At 51.3% G+C, this 19,698-nt stretch overlaps 8 protein-coding genes across 8 annotated transcripts; 3 read left to right on the forward strand and 5 right to left on the reverse strand.

Moving 5' to 3' along the window:
* Window positions 1-842: 842 nt before the first annotated feature.
* Window positions 843-1,919, reverse strand: N7468_000952 (porphobilinogen deaminase; the record flags this gene model as incomplete). The annotated part of the gene is made up of 2 exons (XM_058470249.1): window positions 843-1,371; window positions 1,423-1,919. The coding sequence occupies 2 exons, from the start codon at window positions 1,917-1,919 to the stop codon at window positions 843-845; spliced, it is 1,026 nt and encodes a 341-aa protein (XP_058333390.1).
* An 864-nt stretch (window positions 1,920-2,783) lies between these two features.
* N7468_000953 (Zn(II)2Cys6 transcription factor domain-containing protein) lies at window positions 2,784-4,217 on the forward strand (the record flags this gene model as incomplete). Its single annotated transcript, XM_058470250.1, has 4 exons — window positions 2,784-2,843; window positions 2,892-3,395; window positions 3,455-3,592; window positions 3,639-4,217. The coding sequence occupies 4 exons, from the start codon at window positions 2,784-2,786 to the stop codon at window positions 4,215-4,217; spliced, it is 1,281 nt and encodes a 426-aa protein (XP_058333391.1).
* Window positions 4,218-7,865: 3,648 nt separating this feature from the next.
* Window positions 7,866-9,135, reverse strand: N7468_000954 (FAD-dependent oxidoreductase; the record flags this gene model as incomplete). Its single annotated transcript, XM_058470251.1, has 5 exons — window positions 7,866-8,118; window positions 8,226-8,629; window positions 8,677-8,875; window positions 8,925-9,044; window positions 9,098-9,135. 5 exons carry the CDS (start codon window positions 9,133-9,135, stop codon window positions 7,866-7,868), a joined length of 1,014 nt encoding a protein of 337 aa, XP_058333392.1.
* A 463-nt stretch (window positions 9,136-9,598) lies between these two features.
* On the reverse strand, window positions 9,599-10,778 carry N7468_000955 (uncharacterized protein; the record flags this gene model as incomplete). The annotated part of the gene is made up of 4 exons (XM_058470252.1): window positions 9,599-9,894; window positions 9,936-10,454; window positions 10,509-10,661; window positions 10,715-10,778. The coding sequence occupies 4 exons, from the start codon at window positions 10,776-10,778 to the stop codon at window positions 9,599-9,601; spliced, it is 1,032 nt and encodes a 343-aa protein (XP_058333393.1).
* A 253-nt stretch (window positions 10,779-11,031) lies between these two features.
* Window positions 11,032-13,062, reverse strand: N7468_000956 (uncharacterized protein; the record flags this gene model as incomplete). Its single annotated transcript, XM_058470253.1, has 4 exons — window positions 11,032-11,789; window positions 11,853-12,365; window positions 12,550-12,797; window positions 13,007-13,062. 4 exons carry the CDS (start codon window positions 13,060-13,062, stop codon window positions 11,032-11,034), a joined length of 1,575 nt encoding a protein of 524 aa, XP_058333394.1.
* A 293-nt stretch (window positions 13,063-13,355) lies between these two features.
* On the forward strand, window positions 13,356-13,715 carry N7468_000957 (Tim10/DDP family zinc finger protein; the record flags this gene model as incomplete). Its single annotated transcript, XM_058470254.1, has 2 exons — window positions 13,356-13,450; window positions 13,514-13,715. 2 exons carry the CDS (start codon window positions 13,356-13,358, stop codon window positions 13,713-13,715), a joined length of 297 nt encoding a protein of 98 aa, XP_058333395.1.
* A 284-nt stretch (window positions 13,716-13,999) lies between these two features.
* Window positions 14,000-16,626, reverse strand: N7468_000958 (putative Sin3 complex subunit (Stb2); the record flags this gene model as incomplete). The annotated part of the gene is made up of 3 exons (XM_058470255.1): window positions 14,000-14,287; window positions 14,361-15,252; window positions 15,284-16,626. 3 exons carry the CDS (start codon window positions 16,624-16,626, stop codon window positions 14,000-14,002), a joined length of 2,523 nt encoding a protein of 840 aa, XP_058333396.1.
* Window positions 16,627-18,005: 1,379 nt separating this feature from the next.
* Window positions 18,006-19,444, forward strand: N7468_000959 (ubiquitin-protein ligase RMD5; the record flags this gene model as incomplete). The annotated part of the gene is made up of 5 exons (XM_058470256.1): window positions 18,006-18,126; window positions 18,221-18,348; window positions 18,416-18,798; window positions 18,858-19,173; window positions 19,226-19,444. The coding sequence occupies 5 exons, from the start codon at window positions 18,006-18,008 to the stop codon at window positions 19,442-19,444; spliced, it is 1,167 nt and encodes a 388-aa protein (XP_058333397.1).
* Between the last annotated feature and the right edge of the window lie 254 nt (window positions 19,445-19,698).

Raw genomic sequence — 19,698 nt, forward strand, 5'->3', positions numbered from 1 at the left:
GATCATTTCAGTCACTACCTCATTCCTGTACAAACCAGCGTTTTTCTCTTGTGATATCCCCAGTCAGACTCTTCTCTATTCTCAACATATGTTCAATGGAATTGTAGAATTATATTGACTTTTTCTTTACAGTTTTGATTTCTATTTACTTTTTCTTTCGAAATCCCTGTAAAGATTGCAAGGCCTAAATTATCACCAGTTGATGGCCGTGCGCTAGAAGGTCAGGAATTAGACTTACATCTTCAATTACATAAAAAACACGCACCCATTTGAACAACGAAGGAGTGTTGAACGGCGCAGTCGACGTTGACGCTACTGAAGGCGCTCCACTGCGCTACGACAAGATGTTGCAAAGTTCAGTACTGCGCAGATCTCATGACACGATCCCTCGAACCCCTGGCCCCCCAAAAATTACGAAGTCTCACAGTTATAACTCTCCATGTAGCTCAATATGCACAAAACAGAAATGCATACAGCGATCACTTGTGGTACTAATACTGTAAAGGCGGCATTACAGATCTGCAATGCCCACTTAGGGCACTCAATCATGCAGGCTCCTGTTCGGTTGACTACCATGTAAGGCCTCTTTGACCCTACTAATCTAAAGTCTCCACCAGCTACCGTTCTAATGATTTATACTCTCTATTTAGTCTGTGTGGTTCATAATCGAATTTTCATTGTTTCGTTTCTCTATCAGATTTGGGACTTTCCCTCATTGCATGATCCTCAGATCTCGTTATTTCCTGGCTATTTCCTGATACCAATATCATTGGTGCTTTTCGGACCTGTACGAACATGCCCTTGTGACTAATACTGGTGAGCCTCCAAGCTTTGGAATGTCATTAACGCTTGCTTTGCCCCGCATTCATCTCTGCCTCATTCAGCAGACGGATCTCTTCTAATAATTCTAACCCGCCTTCACCTTCCAAGCGCTTGGCCAGGGAGCTCCCCAGTGCCTCTGCATCAGTATCGTTCTTCAGCACCGCCACAGCCTCACCAGAGACCTTTCTCACGCCATGCGGGTGGATGATCATAGCTTGAAGCCGCACGTTGTTGCCACTTTCAGCAACGCTGTTGACAGCTACGGGAGAGGAGCATCCTCCTTTGAGCGTCCGGAGGAGTGCTCGTTCAGCCAGGCAGATCCATCTGGTGAGCGGCTCTTCGATGGCTCGCACAACGTTCAAAACCTGAGCATCATCTTTGCGCACCTCGATGCCGAGAGCGCCTTGGCCAACGGCGTAAGGGAACTCGGACGGTGGCAGATGCTTGGTGATGCGCTCAGTCAAGTGGATTCGATTCAAGCCCGCTGTTGCCAGAATTATAGCGGTATAAGGGCCTCCCGGCTCATCCAGTTTCCGAATACGAGAGTCACTGTCATGGGTCAGACGGCTCAAAGTCGTTCCGGCAACTTCACAGACTCACATGTTCCCGCGGCATTCCTGGATTTCCAAATGAGGATACTTGTATTTGAGAAGGGCCTTTCGCCGGGTGGAACTCGTACCCACGACAGATCCCGGCGGTAATTGGGATAGGTCGGTATACTGGTCTTTCAGGGACGCCTTGACCACCAGTGCATCTGTTGGGTCCTCCCGGTGGACAATCGCCCCCAGAAAACAGTCGTCGGGAAGAACAGTAGGCATGTCCTTCAGGCAATTCACGAGCAGATCCACTTCGCCAGAGCTTAATTTAGCCTCCAGCCCCTCAGTCCAGATATTCTTGCCCGCATCCGATGGCCCCCCGAATTTCAAGAACGGGGTTTGCTTGTCTACGTCGCCACTGACAGAGACTGTTTGCCACGGAAATTGGATCTGAGGGTGGGCGCTCGCCAGCACGGCGGAGACATGCTCTGCCTGCACGATGGCAAGTTTGGACTTGCGAGTTCCAACGACCAGCTTTCGCTGGGTTTCTGATCCTGTCATTGTTGGGGCTCAGTAACAAGTAGGAATGCAAGTGAGCGGTTCAAAGCCTTGCGCCATGATGTGGGGAATCCCAAGGCGGCCCCTTCGGGTAAGAATTGCGATCCATGGTCTGTCCAAACCGCACCGTCCGCGGCTCTCTTGACCTTCGAAGTCCAAATGATTGTGAGATACTCGAGCTATCGTAATAAGCGCTTTCTGTTGTTATCGGGCGTCCAGAGAATTCATGTGTCCTGACTGACTGTATATTGCAATGACTACCAGTATAAGATCCAACGCTCCTCATCGACGTGATCTGGTTGGAGTTACTGCAGATCCTTTTACAGAGGGGGGACCATTGCTCCAAGTCTGAGTAATCTACATTGGAAGAAGAACTATGTCCAAGATGATGAAGCTCCACCCGAACCTTGCAGCTCGTCACAAATAGGTCCGATAAAGTGATCGGGACTCGGAGGAAAGAGTTTCCAGATCATTCGTGCAACGGGCCAATTGATATCTTGGGTCCATTCCAAAAGCTCCTTGGCATGCGGTTCCCAGAAGCCTGGAGCGAGTTCAATCTGGCGATCAAAGCCATGGTCATCCCCGCTTATTCTGTGGGAGTAGAGGGGACATCCGCCATGAAGCAAAACCGCAACTTAAGGTCCTAATATTGCGAAGTTTGGTCTGACCAAAATGTTCCTTAGTTCATTCCAGGGCTGAGTCACCAAGATTAAATAACTAAATAATTCGTTCACTTTGTGGCAGTTATCCAAATTCTGCCAATGGCCATCGCGGGAAAAGTTCCCTGATGATCCGAAACCGGAAACGATCGCCGACGCCACATAGAGCACCCGATAGACCCTGGTCTCCCATCTCCGTGCACTCAATATGGGCGGAGCTCCCGGGAGATCAAACGGGTGCGATACCTGCGTGAGGCGCAAAGTCAAGGTATGTCCTGGCGCCCGGTGAGAGGCCGTTAGCCTGACAGGGTGACAGTGTGATCTTCAACGGCCCCAATGCGCCCGCTGTCTCCGCGGTGGTCATCGCTGTGGAGGCTATGAGCGGACGCGAAAGTTCATCCACACTTTCGCAGAGCCTCAGCAGGGCTTTGGGGGCAATTCTGCACAGTACCGACGGGAGAGTACCTTGGCTGTCGTCAATGTGAATGCCCAGATCCGGTCACAGCTGTTCTCGCTGTTTGTAGATTCGTATGTGCCTTCCCAGCCGACGGGGCGTGTTAATTGGAGATGCCACCGTGCAGCCAATGTGCTCGAGGATTTTCCGCCCTTAATGGGCGGAGAGAATAGCCAGTTACTCGATCGAGCTGTGATGGCCCTGGCTACGGGCTTTGTCGGCAGGAAATTTGGTGATCAGCGATTAACTCGGCAAGGGATCGTGCTTTATAACAACTCTATTCAGGCCTTTACAAAGCTCATATCTCGGTCCGGACTTCCAGTTCAGGAGGTCCTTTGTGCTAATATCGCGTTTCAATTATACGAAGTGAGTTTAGCCTGTCATCTGTCAGCTTCCAAGCACCGGGTATATACTCATCATCTCAGGTTATCAACTGCACATACGGATTTGCAGGGTGGATGGCACATGTGCAAGGCGCCAATGCCGTGATCGCTCATAATTTAAGAAATCTAGAGAACAACCAGCTGTCATCCCTGATGCTCAGGGAGATGAAGCTATCAAATGTTGGTAGACCTTCTTCGTTCGCCCTTGATTTGCTAACCTTCTCAGATTTTCCATGCTATCGGCAAATCGAGGTCCGCTCTTGATTCTTTCCCAATGTGGAAATCAGTCTCGCCAGCAGATGATCAACCGATGGAGCAGATAATTGATATCCTCATGGAATGCACTGGGCTCGTCGAGGACACGAGCAACATACAATCCGAGAACGATGCCCGACGCATAGTTGAGTCGGGTCAGAGGATCAATAAGAAAATTGCCGATTGGTATGAGAGTTTCGAGACGAATGCCTTGGGTCGTCTCTACACACGCATGTCTACTCGATCCGACAAAAGGCCAAACACCAGGCCTATCTTCCCAGAGCGGTACGAATTTGCGACCGTCGAGGTAGCAGAATCGCACATGCTGTACTGGGCGGCATCTCTCATGATCCAAACACTTCTTTATGAATTTGAGCGACAACGGGAAGACTCACGGGATGAATATTCACACCAAGCCAGTCAGAGCAACGTTGAGGCTCATAGGACGTCGGCCACGTTCTTGGGCGGTGCGAAGTTCTATGCTGGTCAGATATGCCACGGCGTCGGGTATTTTCCTACAACCGCATATGCATATTCTGGGTGGGCATAGTCTCCTCTTCCTGTGGCCATGGCCTCGCAATTCTTTCATATGCATGGTTTCCATGACCAGTTCCAACAATGTCAGGAGGTTTTTACGTTCCTCGAGTCTAGCGGCCTGGGTATCGCTAATGTTCTCTTGGGGACACCGTGGTCAAGGTACAAAACCGTTGGGACGTAAGACCATCAATGTCATAATGGAAATGACATATATAGATCAAGGGTGATTAGATTATAGCAACATGTACACTAGCTATCTATAATACAGAGGACCGACTCGGGACTACGCGTAGATATCCACAGTTGGACTGCTGACTTTGGATCCATGTCGAAGAACTTGAAGGGGCACACATGCTCCAGTTCGACTTCAGCCAAAACCACCTTGGAAGCATTAGAAAAGCATCCAGCTCTGCTTTGTCTCGCAGTTCGTCCTGCAGCCTTTTTCTTCCAAACTGCTACACTCTACACCACATAGATCACTTGGAGACTGGTGAAGGTATTAACCGTGACATCACCGATGATGAGCGCTGCGACCTTCCCCCATGCCTCCTAAAGGTGTTGACTAAAATGCCTCATGCGATCCTAGGCCCCCAGACCGCCGGATTCCCAAAACAGATATTGGATACCAGCCACTAGGCAGTCGTCATCAAGTGGAGGCCCCAGCCCAAGCCAGAGTAGAATACTACGCAGTAGTCAGGACGGGCATGTTGCCTACCCATGGCAAAGACCCTGGATCAGGTGCCAGCCATGTGCACTCAAGCCCGTCCCGTGGAAGCCCACATAGTCGGCTTCCACTAAAGTTCGACGAGTGACAATCCAAATTCATGTCGATAGTGGCGAGAATGCACAAAAGATCGCCATCGTCGGACCGCGCGGCCACTTCTGCTGTACACCGTTTCTTGCCGCTCCGAAGTGGACACCCACTTCTGTGTCCTTCGAGAAGCTGATCCCTGAGGGCTATGATAAACCCCCGTCGACAGTGCCTAACTGGCCCACCTTGGTATTGTCCCCGATCGTAATATTATTAGTAGTCCGGCCCACCAGCAATTAGGCCGTCACCGGTACGTGACTCGTGGGAACAGATGGACCGGTAGCTACAAAAGCTCGTTCCGACGAGGTTGATCGTCAGCCTTGTAAGATGCTGAGGCGTCTCGGAGTCTAAAGAGGCGCAGATGACAACGGTACAACTGATCAGCCCCCCTCCACCACGTTACCCACACAGACATTACCCACCCACACACAACACACAAACGAGGGCCACCGTAGGGCCCTACGTGGGTGGGGGAGACTAACCACTCCGGTAGTGACCGTGTATTCCCTCTTACTAGGGTATTCTCTTTGTATTGCGATGCAGAGGCTGCTGCGGGGATCCTAAGCTATTATTGGCAGGTCTTGGCTGTCCTGGTGACCGTCGATCACCAATCCTGAGATGTGCGGGCCAAACCTCGGCGAATGGGGTTTATCTTTTGAGGGTGTGCCATTTCACATTGCTCCGGTATCTTCCTACGAGTTGTATAGATTAGAGATAGGATGAAAGGAGATAGGACCATCACCAGATCTTGGTGCTCGACTCAGATGTCCTACTCTGTACGACTGCACGAAATATACTACTGGACACGGTACACGCACTTGCCGACGCGCTAGCACTACCGGCCGTACTCGTAATGCATTTCGCAAGGTCTAGCGATTATTCCAGAGGAATTGGCTCTGTAGGCATCTCAATTGTAAAGCATATAGCAGGGAACGATCCTGAGACTGATCTCAAATCACCTCTGACAGATCAGCACAGGGTCTTGGCTCTGCGCAAGGTGATGTAGGCTTCCAAGGCGCAGCATCGCACCACATCAGTATACATCTTCGCAGCGAGGCGATGCAGCAGGCACCAAGAAACAGGCTCGACGATTAAAACATATTTCGTTCGAGCCAAGCCAAGCCGGGACTGGGACTGGTCGATTACCACGACGACTACGCAGTACACTATGTAACCCCCTCTCCCGCTGGGCATTCGATCTCTCCGATCGTAAACCTCAGCAAGTTTCGAGCCAGTTGACCAAGCCAAGACTCATCTCCCTGCTTAGTCGCTCGGGGTGGAGTAACTAGTTATCTGGAAGGCAGGATTACGTGTTACGTCAGAATCCGAGGATTTTGCCATCGTATTTTGCTATACTGTCACGTGTTAACCCTGCGAGCGCAGTCGAACTCTGTTACTCCTAAGTTCCTACACACAATCATCCTCTTCTTTCTGATAATCACATACTTATCAACATGTCGTTTCCTATCGATGCCGGAAATACCAGCCCTTTCAGCCTAAGCGCAGATAGAACCCCCTTAGTCCTGGATGAGTCGACACGCACCCTCGACAACCGCGCTATATCTAACCCCTCCTCACTAACTGATCAAGAACGCCGACCTATCATCTACCGTTGTCCACTAGACGAGGAGGATATTTTCTGTCGAGATGCCTGCGGCTTATCCATGGGCGAGCTAGTTACCAAAGCCATCAATTGTAGCAATAGTGATAATGATATCAGGAATCTTCGGGGTTCCTTGGCAGGAACATATACTGCAATCTAGTTCAGCTTCAGTATATAATTCTGGTCCTGGTGGTCAGGGGTCTAGTGAAGCAGATGCTTATTTCGGTCTTGTGGTATTTTATCCGAAAACAGAAGAGGAAGGAGATCGTCTTCCAGAATATAAATCCCTGATCAGAATAGCTGTTTATCATGGTCTACACTTCAGCGCGATCTCCCAGGGCGAGGCGAGACGGAAGCTCCATCGGCATGCCTCGGAGCTGACCAAATTGCATGTCGCCGCCAATAGGAAATATAGAGAGGAACAAGATGGGATTTGGCCGCCACCTGCTCGATTCCAGTAGTTGAAGCTACTCGAATCTAGCTCACAGTTATGAAAGGCACCTGAGTAATCAGTGATGACAGTGGGCCGCCAATCGGAATCACTGAGTGCTCACTGGAGCTCACTGAGTCTGAATCCCGGACTGAAATCTACTCAGCGATGCTGACTCTGAGCGCCCTCATAAAAGCGGCAGCAGCTAAGATAGGAAAGCCCCTGGTATAGAAAAAATGTTACGTATAGCTACCTAGGTAACAGATTTCCTATGCCATGGCTTGGCTTCCTCTTTCCGCTTTCGGGCGCACTGAGCGCCGCTTTATGCTCTCTGAGTAGATCTGAGCACGCCCCTGCCTGAAGGTCGGCCCAGTGAGCATTATGTAAGCCCACTGATCCACTCACTGAGCGCTCGGACTAGCTCACTGAGCACAACCTGAGCACAAGGCACCTCAATAAAACGCACGCTAGCCCCCTCGTGAAACTCTCTTTCTAAGATGGGCCCCACTGTCCTATCCAAAAAGACGTGGGATAGAAAATCTGTTACCTAGGTGGAAACTATCACGGGCCAGGGCCCGGTGTTGATCACGTAGGACACGTGACCTTGGCCTACTAATAGCGGAGGACCGGCGCATTGAACTCCTTTCCTTAAGTTTATCGAACACAGTTCGTGGCCTGGTACAGATTGAATCAAGTCTTGCTTTAGCCCTTCACAGAGATGGCTGCAAATAATAAAACAAAGTCTCGTCTATATGGCTCTTCTATATGAAGACTCGAACCAAAATTAAACATTGAAACCGATATTCCAGCCCGTAATCTACAAACACGAACGAGGATTCTCAGTAATCGTCCGCAGAATATCCTCGATGCTTCCCACCGCATCAACGGCCATGCCGTATCCAGCTTGGAATCCAGCTCCACCAGCTCCATAGTTGTGAACAATGACTCGCCTTTTCCCACCAATCTGGACTTCTTCGCGCTCGACTCGGGTTCCTCCTTCCTCGACGGCCTCAGCCCCGCAAATGCAGCCAGGACTTCGGGCTCGTCCTGGTTGAGCTCCGCGCTCAGCTCTTTTGTCCGTTTCAGAATCGACTCTGTTTGTCTGCCGCTGGTGCTTGTTTTACTGCGAACTCCTCAGCGTCCGTATTCAGAATATTCTGCCCCTGGGTCTACGTACCTGTCTCCCTTCTCCATGTATCCCCCCAGAATGACATTCCCATTCGAACCAGGCCGAGGAATGACGTACGTCTCATAGTCCCTTCCGTGCCTCATGGTATTCTGATGTACCCAAGGTGCTCTGGCTAGTACGACCTGGCCTCGGGTCGGATAGCATTTGCTGTCTTGAACGCCGGCCAGCGTTCCCGCCGCGACGCCGGTGCAGTTGAACACGGCCACCGTTGATGGACTCTTGAATGCAGACTGGACATTTGGAATCTTCTGCTGGATAAATGTGATGCCGAACTCATCTCTGAGTCGTTTGTAGAGATATTCCAGATGTTTCGGTGCATTGATCGTGACTGTTGAAAATGAGACGCCGAATTTCACTCCATCAGGGAGGACTTTAGATGGTAAAAGTTTGAACTATAAAGCATCAGCAGGTTACCCACGGCATATCAAGTTGGTCTTACATCTTCGAGGTACGCTGACATGTCCCTGATCTTCTCATAAGGAGGAGTATCATCCCACATTTCCGTCGACGGAGTGTGAGACACGAAGGACTCGGCGGATTTCTCGCTCGCGAGTTTCTTCAGATGGAAATATCCAAGTCGGTCCCATCTAAGAGCCTTTTCATCGCTGGCAGACAGCGCAGAGAAGTTGCACCCGGCCCTGTGGGATAATTAGCTTCTGGGATTGTCTTTGAAAACGAGGCACTCACCACGGAGAAGTGTAGGTGGAAGCAGTATCGCCAGGAAGATACTCTGCCACGACGGTAACAGATCGGCCCAACCCTTTCTCTGCTAGAACCAATGCAACATCTAGCCCAATGATCCCCGCCCTTGGACTTGTTAAGGCCTGCGTCGTGACAATTTGGAGTTGGGAAGTTCATACCCCACGATGACAATCTTGCTATGATGTTCTGGATCCATTGCAAGTAGGATAAGCGGTTTACACTCGTTTAAGGGCTACAACTATGAAGCATGGAAAGGAAGCGTTATTTCCGGAGGATAAATGAACACTTTATATCGACTGGTGGCTGCTTGTCAGAATCCCGCGGCCCGCGGCGTTGGCCCGCACACGAATACCGCGGGGCTCGATAAGTAACAAACGGAAACACAGACGTATATCGACTCGAAGTATGAGTGTTCGCTCAAATGTATGGATGGTCGTCATATCAGGGATTTCCAGCTGAAAGTAATGAAGCCCAATATTCAAATTCGCAATAGTAATCCTCATATTGGGAGACAGAGCACCCCAGGGACTCTTCTCTCCCTCTTACTAGACGAGCAGCTTAGGATACTAAAGATGCCAACCTCGAACAGGGACTATGGCCTCGCTATACTCGAAAAGGAGCATTTCCGAGCAGTTCGGCTCAATAATAAACCATGACAACTAGTAATTCTTCTGCACAGTCGCCCTCGCAAACTCCCCAAACGTCAAGCCAGGCTCAACCTCCTCGCCCAGATTCGGCTGCGTAAACACCGCCAGCGTATTCCGCGCAATCCGGCTCCCCCGACCAGTGCGCCGAGCGCCCTTCACAAAATGAGGAACCGCCCGAAACTTACCCCGGGTAATCAACTCCAGCGCCTTCCCGGTCTGGAAAGCGAGGCAGTCTTTAGGAATATTGACCTTGACAATTTCCCCCGTGCGGGACTCGATGTATAGACCAGCTGCCGGGTCGGGAGACTCTGGAAGTTCAGCGAGGGAGGGAGCGAGTCCGCAGAGGCACCGAGGACGGGCGGGGTGGCAGCTTCGTCGAGGAACATGGCGGACGTGAGACCGGTCAAGCAGCCGTGATCAACGTGCGTAGCGCACCAGTCATCGTCGCTGGCATTCTCCTCGGTGTCGTTTTCGGAGGGAAAGTAGTGCAGAAGACGCGCTTTTGTGGTGAAGCTTGTCTCGACCACGTGCCGGAGGTAAAAGGGCGTGTAGCCTTCGATGTTGTTCTCGGCATAGCGATCGCAGGCATTGGCAACAAGCGTAGCTACCTGGATGATCAGAGAGCAGAGCTCCTCGATATCGCTGCGAAATCCGGGGAGCCGGTCTGAAGGCGGCCAGATGTTTGGGGCTGTGTATTGTGGCAGATCGGGGAAGCCGTCTGCGGGGGCACTGTCCAAGGATGAATCTTGGTGGAAGGCGCAATTGACGTAGTAAGAGCCCTTGAGGGTGTCGAATTGCCCTGATTTCAAGGTTTCCTTGCCACAGGACCAGCCGACAAGGTACTTGGACTCGGGGCTTTCAAGAGATTCTATCAAGCATTAGCCCTTATTCGAAACCCGGGCAAAGGAGCACAGAGACTTACGGAGCTCGGCCTCGGATAGGGCTGCCAGATAAGATGCACTGGACAGAACTCGCTTTCGTAGGTGGACAAACTTCTCAGGCAGTTGGCACACGACAAGGATGCCCAGGGACGAGGGCCCGAAAGCTTCTGTGAGAATGTTGGGGGAGAAGGGGCCTGGTTTTGTTTTAGTTTGTACCGTGACGTTGATGACAACTATGATTCCTTACCAGCTACAAGCTCTCGGAAGGACACGGTCACTGGTTGGGCCACGGGGGCCTGGTGGGCGTTCATGATGGATGGGTAGAAAACTTATCCATGTTTTTTCCCCCGCTTCAAGTTCACCCATAACGGCTGATAAGCGGCTATCAGCGGCTCGATCAGTCAAGGTTACATTTCTATATTCTCCCATGGAGGCCAAGTTGTCATCGGAGAGTTGGATTGTTGATACATCTATCGTACAGCGGGGCCTCAGGGACGAAAGGTTAATTTGGAAAAAAAAAAAGAAAAAAGAAAAAACACACACACACAATGGGTATTGTTCAGTCTACTCGCTACCACCAGCCCGTCTCGACACGGCCCTCAGATTACCAAAGGGCAACACATCGGCAATCTTTTTAGCACCTGTGAAAAGCATGACCAGACGATCAATACCGCAACCCCAGCCACCTGTAGCGGGGAGGCCCCACTGCAGAGCTTCGAGGTAATTCTCGTCAATCTCGCCCGGCTCACCGACGTCTTTGCCGAACCGCAGTTGATCCTCGAACTTGCGGCGCTGCTCAAAGGGCGAATTTTCCTCCTCGTAGGTATTGATGACTTCCTTGCCTTCAATGAAGAGTTCGCCCCGGGCTCCTACGCGTTGTCCATTGGCGGGGTTTGTGAAGGATTTCGACAGCGGTGAAAGACATTCGGGTGGATTGATAATGAAGGTAGGGTCTTGACACTGAGGCTCGACGTAGATGCTACATAGCTCATCGAGGAGGCGGGGGAGGGTCGCTTTTGCCGGAAGGGGAAGAGATAGGGAATTGAAAAGTCTGCGGATCTGATCGAGGGCATCTGGCGCGGAGAGGTCAGGGAGTTTCTGGTGGAGGCCTTCTTCGATCCCAGTGATGAAGTCGATGCGGCGGAACGGTGCGGTGAAGTTGGCTTGGGTAGGTTGGAGAGTATTATTCTTATTGAAGGCTTGGATGTGTGCGGCCATGCCGCTCAGTAAATCTTCAGTGATGCGCATCAGGTCTTCCAAGTTGGCATAGGCATGATAGAATTCACAAGTAGTAAACTCCGGATTATGGGTCTTGTCCAGTCCTATGCTTTGTTAGTTTATTCGTCCCGGTGTATCATGTGTCATCTGGGACTATAGTGACCTACCCTCATTCCGGAACGAAGGCCCAATCTCAAAGATTTTGTCAAACCCACCGACAACCATTCGCTTCAACCACAATTCTGGCGCAATACGCAGCGATAGCTGGCGCTCGGGAAATTCTGTGGCAGATGTATAGAACGGGCGGGCAATTGCACCGCCAGCCACGGATTCGATAATCGGGGTACTGACCTCCATGAATTCCTTGTTCACGAAGAATTGGCGAAGATATTGGATCAATGAAGACCGGGCTCGGATGATATCAGCCGCAGCGGGGTCAGTCAGAAACTGGACATGGCGAGGATAAGGCGAGGTTTCATGCGAGCTGTCGTATACAGGCACATCGTGTAGACAGGGCGAGAGCAATCTCGGGACTTCGGTTGCGTTGATCGTCAGCTCACCGCGGCCGGTACGATGCGGTTTACCAGTTACAGCTGCAACGTTGTTAGAAAGGCGTTCCCAGCCTGCAAGTAGTAAAAAACCTACTGAACGAATCTCCGCGACGAAGTAGGCGATACAGTCTTTTGAATTCTTCGGGCGTTATACTCTCGAGCTGACGCTTGTTGCACATAACCTGGACTTTGTGTCCATCTTGTACGATATCGAAAAATATCAATTTGCTTCCAGCGAGTCTGTAGGTACGGATTCTACCTAGTCTAATCTAAGTACATAGGCAAGGCAACCGAGGGAAGCCAGGAAACCTACCGGAGACGACAACAATTTCTTCAACAGAGTCATTGTTGGCCAATCCATCATACTGAGTCCGGAATTCGGCACAGCTCAGGGTGCGCTGGTCTACCGCCAGTCGGGGATAGGGCTCGGGACAAGCTGCCTTGACTTCCAGGAGGCGCTCCTGGAAAGCCTTCTCTGGTGATGAAGCAGAGCTAGCATACCGAGTAGTCTGCTGGGTTAGTGAGGCCCGTAAGGGAGAAATACGAGGTGAATGGAGTTGTCTGCCTGCACTGAGATTGCCGAGTTAGCAATGGTTGTCTCACAAATATAAGATATGCAGGACAAGTAAGAGAGAGCAAGATCAGAATTGGTAGAGTTCCAGTGCGTTCATATGCCCGAAAGCATCAACTGCAGCGGTTCTGAAGCAGGTAGGAAAAATCATCATAATAGGCAGAAAAGAAGAAGACCGAGGGTAAAATGCAAAGCTTACCTGCAAAGTAGACTCTCCAGTCCTCGAGACCACGTCCCAGAGCGAATTGAATGCATTTGCAGACAAAACCCCCCGCTCACATTGCTTGAGGGAGAAAAGTGGAAGGAAGAGAGGGAGAAAAGTGGAAGGAAGAGAGGAAAAAAAGCGCGAGCGGGAAAAGTGGAAAAACTCGGACGCGGTGCGGGTGGCCAAAGCTTCCGAACCTCCCAAAGCCAGAAAGTCCTCCAGACCCTGACGACCAACCACTCCATCGATTACCAACGGTAAGTCGCCCTTTCCGGCCCTGTACTCACGGGAGTAGTATTGACATGCGCTTCTAGCTTGATATTGAGCACATATCTCCTCCACAATGTCTTTCCTTTTCGGCCAGCCCAAGATGTCCTCGGAGCAAAAGCTTGCTGCCGCAGAGACCGAAGTCGAGATGATCTCCGACATGTTCAGCCGGTAAGTCGCATCTTGAAGCATTGCGCATGGATTCGCTGGCTGTATAAACCTACAAATTCCAAGGGTTGACCCTCTACTCCTTAGCTTGACCGAGTCCTGCACCAAGAAGTGTATCCCCGTCGACTACCGCGAGGGTGACCTCAACAAGGGCGAGTCTGTCTGCCTCGACCGGTGTGTCTCAAAGTTCTTCGATGTCAACGTCAAGGTCAGCGAAAAGATGCAGGGTGAGGCCGCCAGCAAGCAGGGTGGCATGGGTATGATGTAAAGTGCCGGCACTGCATGGATTTACAAGAAGCGATACGGACGGGAGTATGATCGAATACGCCATCTTAGCTACAATGGATAGATGCCATTGTGAAGAGATATCTCATGCCGGACGAGGGGGAAAGTTGAGTGATGGAACAGTTAATATCATCACATCTGGATTAGGCGAGGAACACCGGTCTATGTACAATAGGGGAAAATGGGAAAAACATCAGTCAAAAGATATGAGCGCAGGATCAATATCGTACAGGCGTAATTACAGGGCGATTAATTATAATGTACCAGTCATCCAGGGAACCCAAACGATCGTCGCACCCAGGTCATCCAGGACACGCTGTGATCTTCTTCACCTTTGAGAAGCCCACTAACCCTGTTTTCAACGTTCACGATGTGACGTTCAAAGTCAGTCAAGCCTTCTTCCATGTCTTCAACTTTAGATTCGAGGACATTGAGTTCGTAGTCCAGCTTCGCGCCTAACAACTCGACACGTTTCACGCTATCAATAAGGTAGGAACGCTCGTCGGTGAGAAGGTCGCTGGATCTCTCCCGCAGGCGTTGGAAATCGGAAAAGCGCTCTAAGTAGACCGAATTGAGTTCTTCATGTCGGTGGTATAAAGAGTTGATTGATTTCTTCCACGCAATCGACCTGTCTCTCAACCCATGGAACAGTCTTTTGTCGCAGCCTCATGAACCTTGAGCTGAAGATACGCGCATCCGATGACAGCATGTCTTCCAGAGCTATTGCTGATTCAAGATTATCGGTATCTTCCAACTTTGGTCTATCGCCCAGCTGTTTCCAACGAAGCACCACGTCTTCCACGTTGCTGAAAGACAAGTGTCGAGGGCAGCGGTTGTCCCAGTGGTCGTCGCTTTTATCCTTCTGAAGCTCCTCACAGCTCTGCGCTCGGTGTAGAGCCATCATCGCGAGACCAACTGCAGGCTCATCTCGATCCCGATCTGGCTCACTTGAGCCAGCTTCAGAGCGGGTCCTTATATTCTCTAAGTCAGATTCTTCATCAGGCCAGGTGTGTACTTGAGGAACCGGGAGCTGGTTGGCATTCTCTGGCTGAGGCTCGACTTCTCCAGGCGTGGGCACAGAATCAATATGGATCTCTGGAGGCTTGACATCGGGAGTCGATTCCGCTATAGCAGACTGGGGTTGACTACTCCGCTCGTCCTCGGGCCGGCTTTCAAGGTCCGTTACCCTATGTTCGAATGGAAAGCCAGAGCCGGACCGCTGTAAGGAAATAGATTGTTCTGTGTCACTCTCCATCGCTGGGCGATAGGCAATATCATGTGTCACCTCGGGGCCTTCCCGTGAGTGCTTGTGGTGGTGGTGGGAACGGAGTCCCACTGCATCTTTGAAGCGACCCAGACCAGCGCGAGCATCCGAAACTCTTTCGCTCACACCTTTCCTTCGATGATCTCGCTCCTCTGATTCGGGGAATTTCCACTGACGGTCTAGCGCTGAAGGGACCCTCTCGGCATGGAGGTCTTCTGAAGAGTGTTTCTTGCGACTAGTCCAAACAAACCCCCCCCTGGTCATCAGTGGTAAACATCATGTCAGACCCATTGCGGCTTGCAAAGCCATGTTCACGTGTGCTTTTGCGCGATTTCCCAAGCCACAGCCACTTTGCTCTAGAACCATAGCAGCACTGGATGAAGTTGTCAAGATCCAGCGACTCAACATCAGCAATGCCACCCTTTTCGCGACCACGGACCATGCCCATGACCATCTCGCCACCCTGTCCGCTGAGCTCCGCCATGGTTGATTTCACGGCATCAGTCCAGCCTTCAGCGTTCGCAGCTTTAGCTGTAGCACGATGCAACCGATCCAAGGTCCGCCGATCGAGCCGCCTTGTTCGAGGCATCTTTTGCGCCTTTTGAAACCCACCGATCCCTCTCTTGAGGTTCTCAATATCAAAAGCATCCTTCCCCACCGGAGCGCCGTAGGCATGGAGTCGATTTCGAGCACCGAGGAGAGTTCCCAGAAGCGCAGCGACACTGGTCGGGCCCAGTATACCATCACTAGGCTCAACGTTGTAGAGATCCGTGCCAATATCTGCCCACCAATCGCCGATCGCGCCTTCTGTAACGTCGCACAAGAGGCCATCAACGTATTCCGGGGCTAGCTTATCGAAAACCATCAAGGCAATCTGACACTGTTTCACGAGCTCAGGCACAGCATAGTACAGGTCAACCCGCTCGCTCGTTCGGTAGAGCTGGTGGAACTTTGCTTCCGTCGCGGGTGGTGGGCGCTGGAGCTTGAGGCCCGCGCGCCCAGCGCACCCAAGCCGCTTGAGATCCTCGTTGACAATGAAATCGAGCCTGTGCGCCTTGATGTCGCCTTGGGGGATGGGTATTACTGTCAAGGAAGGCGGGAATGAACTCAAATCCGTCACCATGATAGTCCCCAACGACGTCTCCTTCTTCCGACCATGGTATTGTTTTACAGCGTCGAAGTACATCTGCAGACGGGGAGACCATGTTGATTCATCTGTTGGCACGCTGAGAACGCCTACCAAGATGGAATGGGAGGGGTCGCCCGTGTAGGTCGAGATGATGAAGGTTGGGTGAACCCTTGAGCAAGCCCACTGTTCTACAATATAACTTTCGTAGCCTTGGAGAGGTATGCGGCGGTGAAGGACATCGGTGGACGGGTCTTCTTCGAGGTACCGCAAGGCGACAACATCTGCAAAGACGAGCCTCTGATGACCATGAGGCGCTATGCGTTCGGGCGGGTCGGAGGGGGTTTCTTTGAGGCTGTCGGACGCTTTTGAAGTGTCGCGGCGCTCTGCTGCCGGGGTCCCAGAGGGGGATGCTCTGCATGATTGATTTTGATCAGGACGAGAAGAGGATCCTCGAAGAGACAGCCCAAGAGAACAGATAGTGAACAGTATCGAGAAGACCATCTGCGCTGTGCCAGCTGCGGTGCTGCCTCGGCCCAAAAAGGGAGGCGCCGCCTTTCTTTTCCTTTGCTTAGATTAGGGAGTGACCAGAAATACCGTAAATGGTGGGCCCAGCCTTTTGAAGCAAACTCAGGACTTATCAAGAGGCAGTAGAATAAGTCTCAGAGCTTGCTAGGGCACGATAGCTTGCGAAAGCTCCTCGAGCTTGCAGAAAGAACGACGTCACTAGGCGGTGAGGATCTCAGGATCTACTGTATACCGCAGAGGCAGCACAACAAGGGACGCTACGGCGTGAGATAAGGGCTAAGGGTCCCATTTCACATATGGATACTCCGTACATTAGTAGACTATAGGCTACGAGCATCATAAAAGACACACTGGAGGTTGACCGAGGCCCATGTGTACATCCTCTCGTCCACCACATCGTGGAAAGCCGGGGGCAGAGCCACAACAGTCGCGCGACGCGGTCAGCCCGGGGGAATGAATGGTAAAAGAATCTCTTCTCTACAGGCCACCACGAGGGTAACAACAGTAATGAAAAGACATAGCCCCCAGGCCAAGCTGACGGGGTCTCCAAGACGCAACGTCGTCTCGACATCTCTCCCTGGCCAAGGCGCCAGGGAAAAGAAGGTGGCTTGTGTTTTGGTATTTCAAAAATTCCCACCCGATCACAAAGACCAGGTGAAGCAGTCAATTGGTAGTTTTCAACTAGCAAAAACACGATCTCGGATCTCTCCTCACTGATACGTGTAAAACCCGTGCACTAGGATGAAGAAGAAAGAAAAAAGAAAGGGAAAGTCGGCGGGGGGGAGGATGTATTTATGGCCACTCAAACGGCGCTAGTGGCACTAGCGTAAGCGAGACAGGGACTATGCAATGCGCTGATTCGTTCGCTTAATGGCGGGTTCCGTCGGATTTTTGATTATCCATGGAGTCCCGGAGCAGCCTAGCGTAGGCCCCATTCAGAGCTGCCTATTGCTGCTCCGCTGCTCAGGCACTGATTTCCCCTCGTTACTCCCGTAAAAGTGCCTATGAAGGATATCAGTACGAATATTCTCCTTACCATGTGTACTACAGCCATGTCTATGGATAGTTTAAGCACCAACGGGGCTCAGTAACGGTAAAAGAGCGGGTAAAGGAGTCACGTGGGTATGGTGTAATGTGCCGGCGATCATCCGGAGCTGCTTCAACCCCAACATCCGCACTCGGCGATCGCGACAGCTACGTATGAATAACTTTCTCGATGTGCAGGCCTCAAAGTTCGTTGATGTGGCCCTGATATCAGTAAAACACTTAGTTGCATGCCCTGCCTGTCTTATTGCTACATGACTTGCGCGGGCTCATCTCTCAGTCCGCACTGATTCCCCGCCTTATCAGTCGTCATGGAAGCAGTTCAGAAGGAGCATGGCCGTCTCTTGAAGAGGCTTAAGGCCTCTCAGAGCATCAAGCATGTGCAATCTACCATCGAGATCTTGCAGTCAGCACGAGACACCATTCACTCAGGTGAGAAGAAGCCCATTCTTGTGGTAGCTGGTCGATGGACCGGGCTATCATCGCCGCCATCCACTGTACTCATCTGATGTTTTACCTTCTTTAGACCCCAACCAGGCTGCGGTCACCCTTGCCAAATTGCAAAACCCGGTTAAGGCATCATTCGAATCAATCAATGATACCCTGAAAGAAACTCACAGCGGGATGAATAAGTACACCAAGTCTCTCGACAAGGTATGTCGAAGCATTCAGCGTACCCTACCGTCGGTCACCTCGAACAGATCTAATCATGCATTTGTAGCTATTCAAAGATCGGCCTCTCCCGAGTACTGATCATGATGTTCTCTCCACCCAGGAACCTCTGATCAACCGAGCCATCGCCATGCATCTTCTCCGCGAAGGGCAGTTTTCGGTCGCATCAACCTTCCTGGAGGAAATCGCAAAACAAAAATCCCTAGAATTTGTCCAGTCATCCTCCCAGTCTCCCGAAAAAGCAGCCACTTTGCTCGAAATGGACGAGGAGCCCTCTGAGACAACTCGCCAGCAGTTCGCCTCGATGTACTACATCCTCCACGAGATGAAAGAAAACCGGAATCTGCAACCCGCAATCGAATGGTCCCGAGACCACCGTGCTGCGCTGGAAGCTCGCGGCAGCAACTTGGAGTTCGAACTGTGCCGGCTACAGTTCGTCTGGCTCTTTCACGGTGAGACACACGAGCAAGGAACCAGTAACTGGCATGCAGCGCTGGAATACGCTCGCCGCGAGTTTCAAGCCTTCGTCCCCGCTACCTCCGAGAGGTCCAACAGCTAGTTGGCGCGATGGCCTTCTGCCCAAATATGAGAGGGTCGCCTTACGCGTCCATCTTCAATAACCCGTCTGCCTGGGACGATGTGGCCCAGTTCTTCACGCGCGAGTTCTGCTCTCTGCTGGGTCTATCGGCGGATTCTCCTCTTTATGTGGCCGCAACTGCTGGTGCGATTGCTCTGCCTACACTGCTCAAGCTCCAGAGTATCATGAAAGCTAAACGTACGGAGTGGACAAGTGAGAATGAGCTACCCGTAAGTCAGCATGTTGCCTTCTAAGGAAGTAATCTTTACTCACAGCCTGCAGGTCGAAATCTCCCTCCCACCTTCGTACCTGTTTCATTCAATCTTTGTTTGCCCGGTCTCCAAAGAACAAGCCACAGATGACAACCCGCCTATGATGATTCCCTGTGGACATGTCATTGCCGAAGAATCATTACGCCGCCTCAGCAAAGGAAACCGCTTCAAGTGCCCCTACTGCCCTAGTGAAAGTCATCCCCGAGATGCGCGGAAGGTGTTCCTATGATACGTCTCTTTCTCATTCCACGAACCACGGCCGGTCGGAGTATGCGTTTAGGGGTTTTGATTACTGTTGTGTAACTATTTCTTTTTTTTTTTTTTTTCTCTTTTTTTTGTTTTTCCCCCTTTGCCTAATGGGCTTACTGGGCTAGGCGTACTGGCAGGGCGTTCAAGCGAGAGTGGACTTTGCTCTGAATGTTCTGGCTCTTGAATTTGTATGTACCGATGTAAAGAATGTATATGAACCATTGACTCTCCCGA

The sequence above is a fragment of the Penicillium chermesinum genome (genome assembly GCF_028974085.1).
Source record: "Penicillium chermesinum strain IBT 19713 chromosome Unknown utg000002l:1.0-5270490.0:1.0-5274688.0, whole genome shotgun sequence".
NCBI classification, from domain to species: Eukaryota; Fungi; Ascomycota; class Eurotiomycetes; order Eurotiales; family Aspergillaceae; genus Penicillium; species Penicillium chermesinum.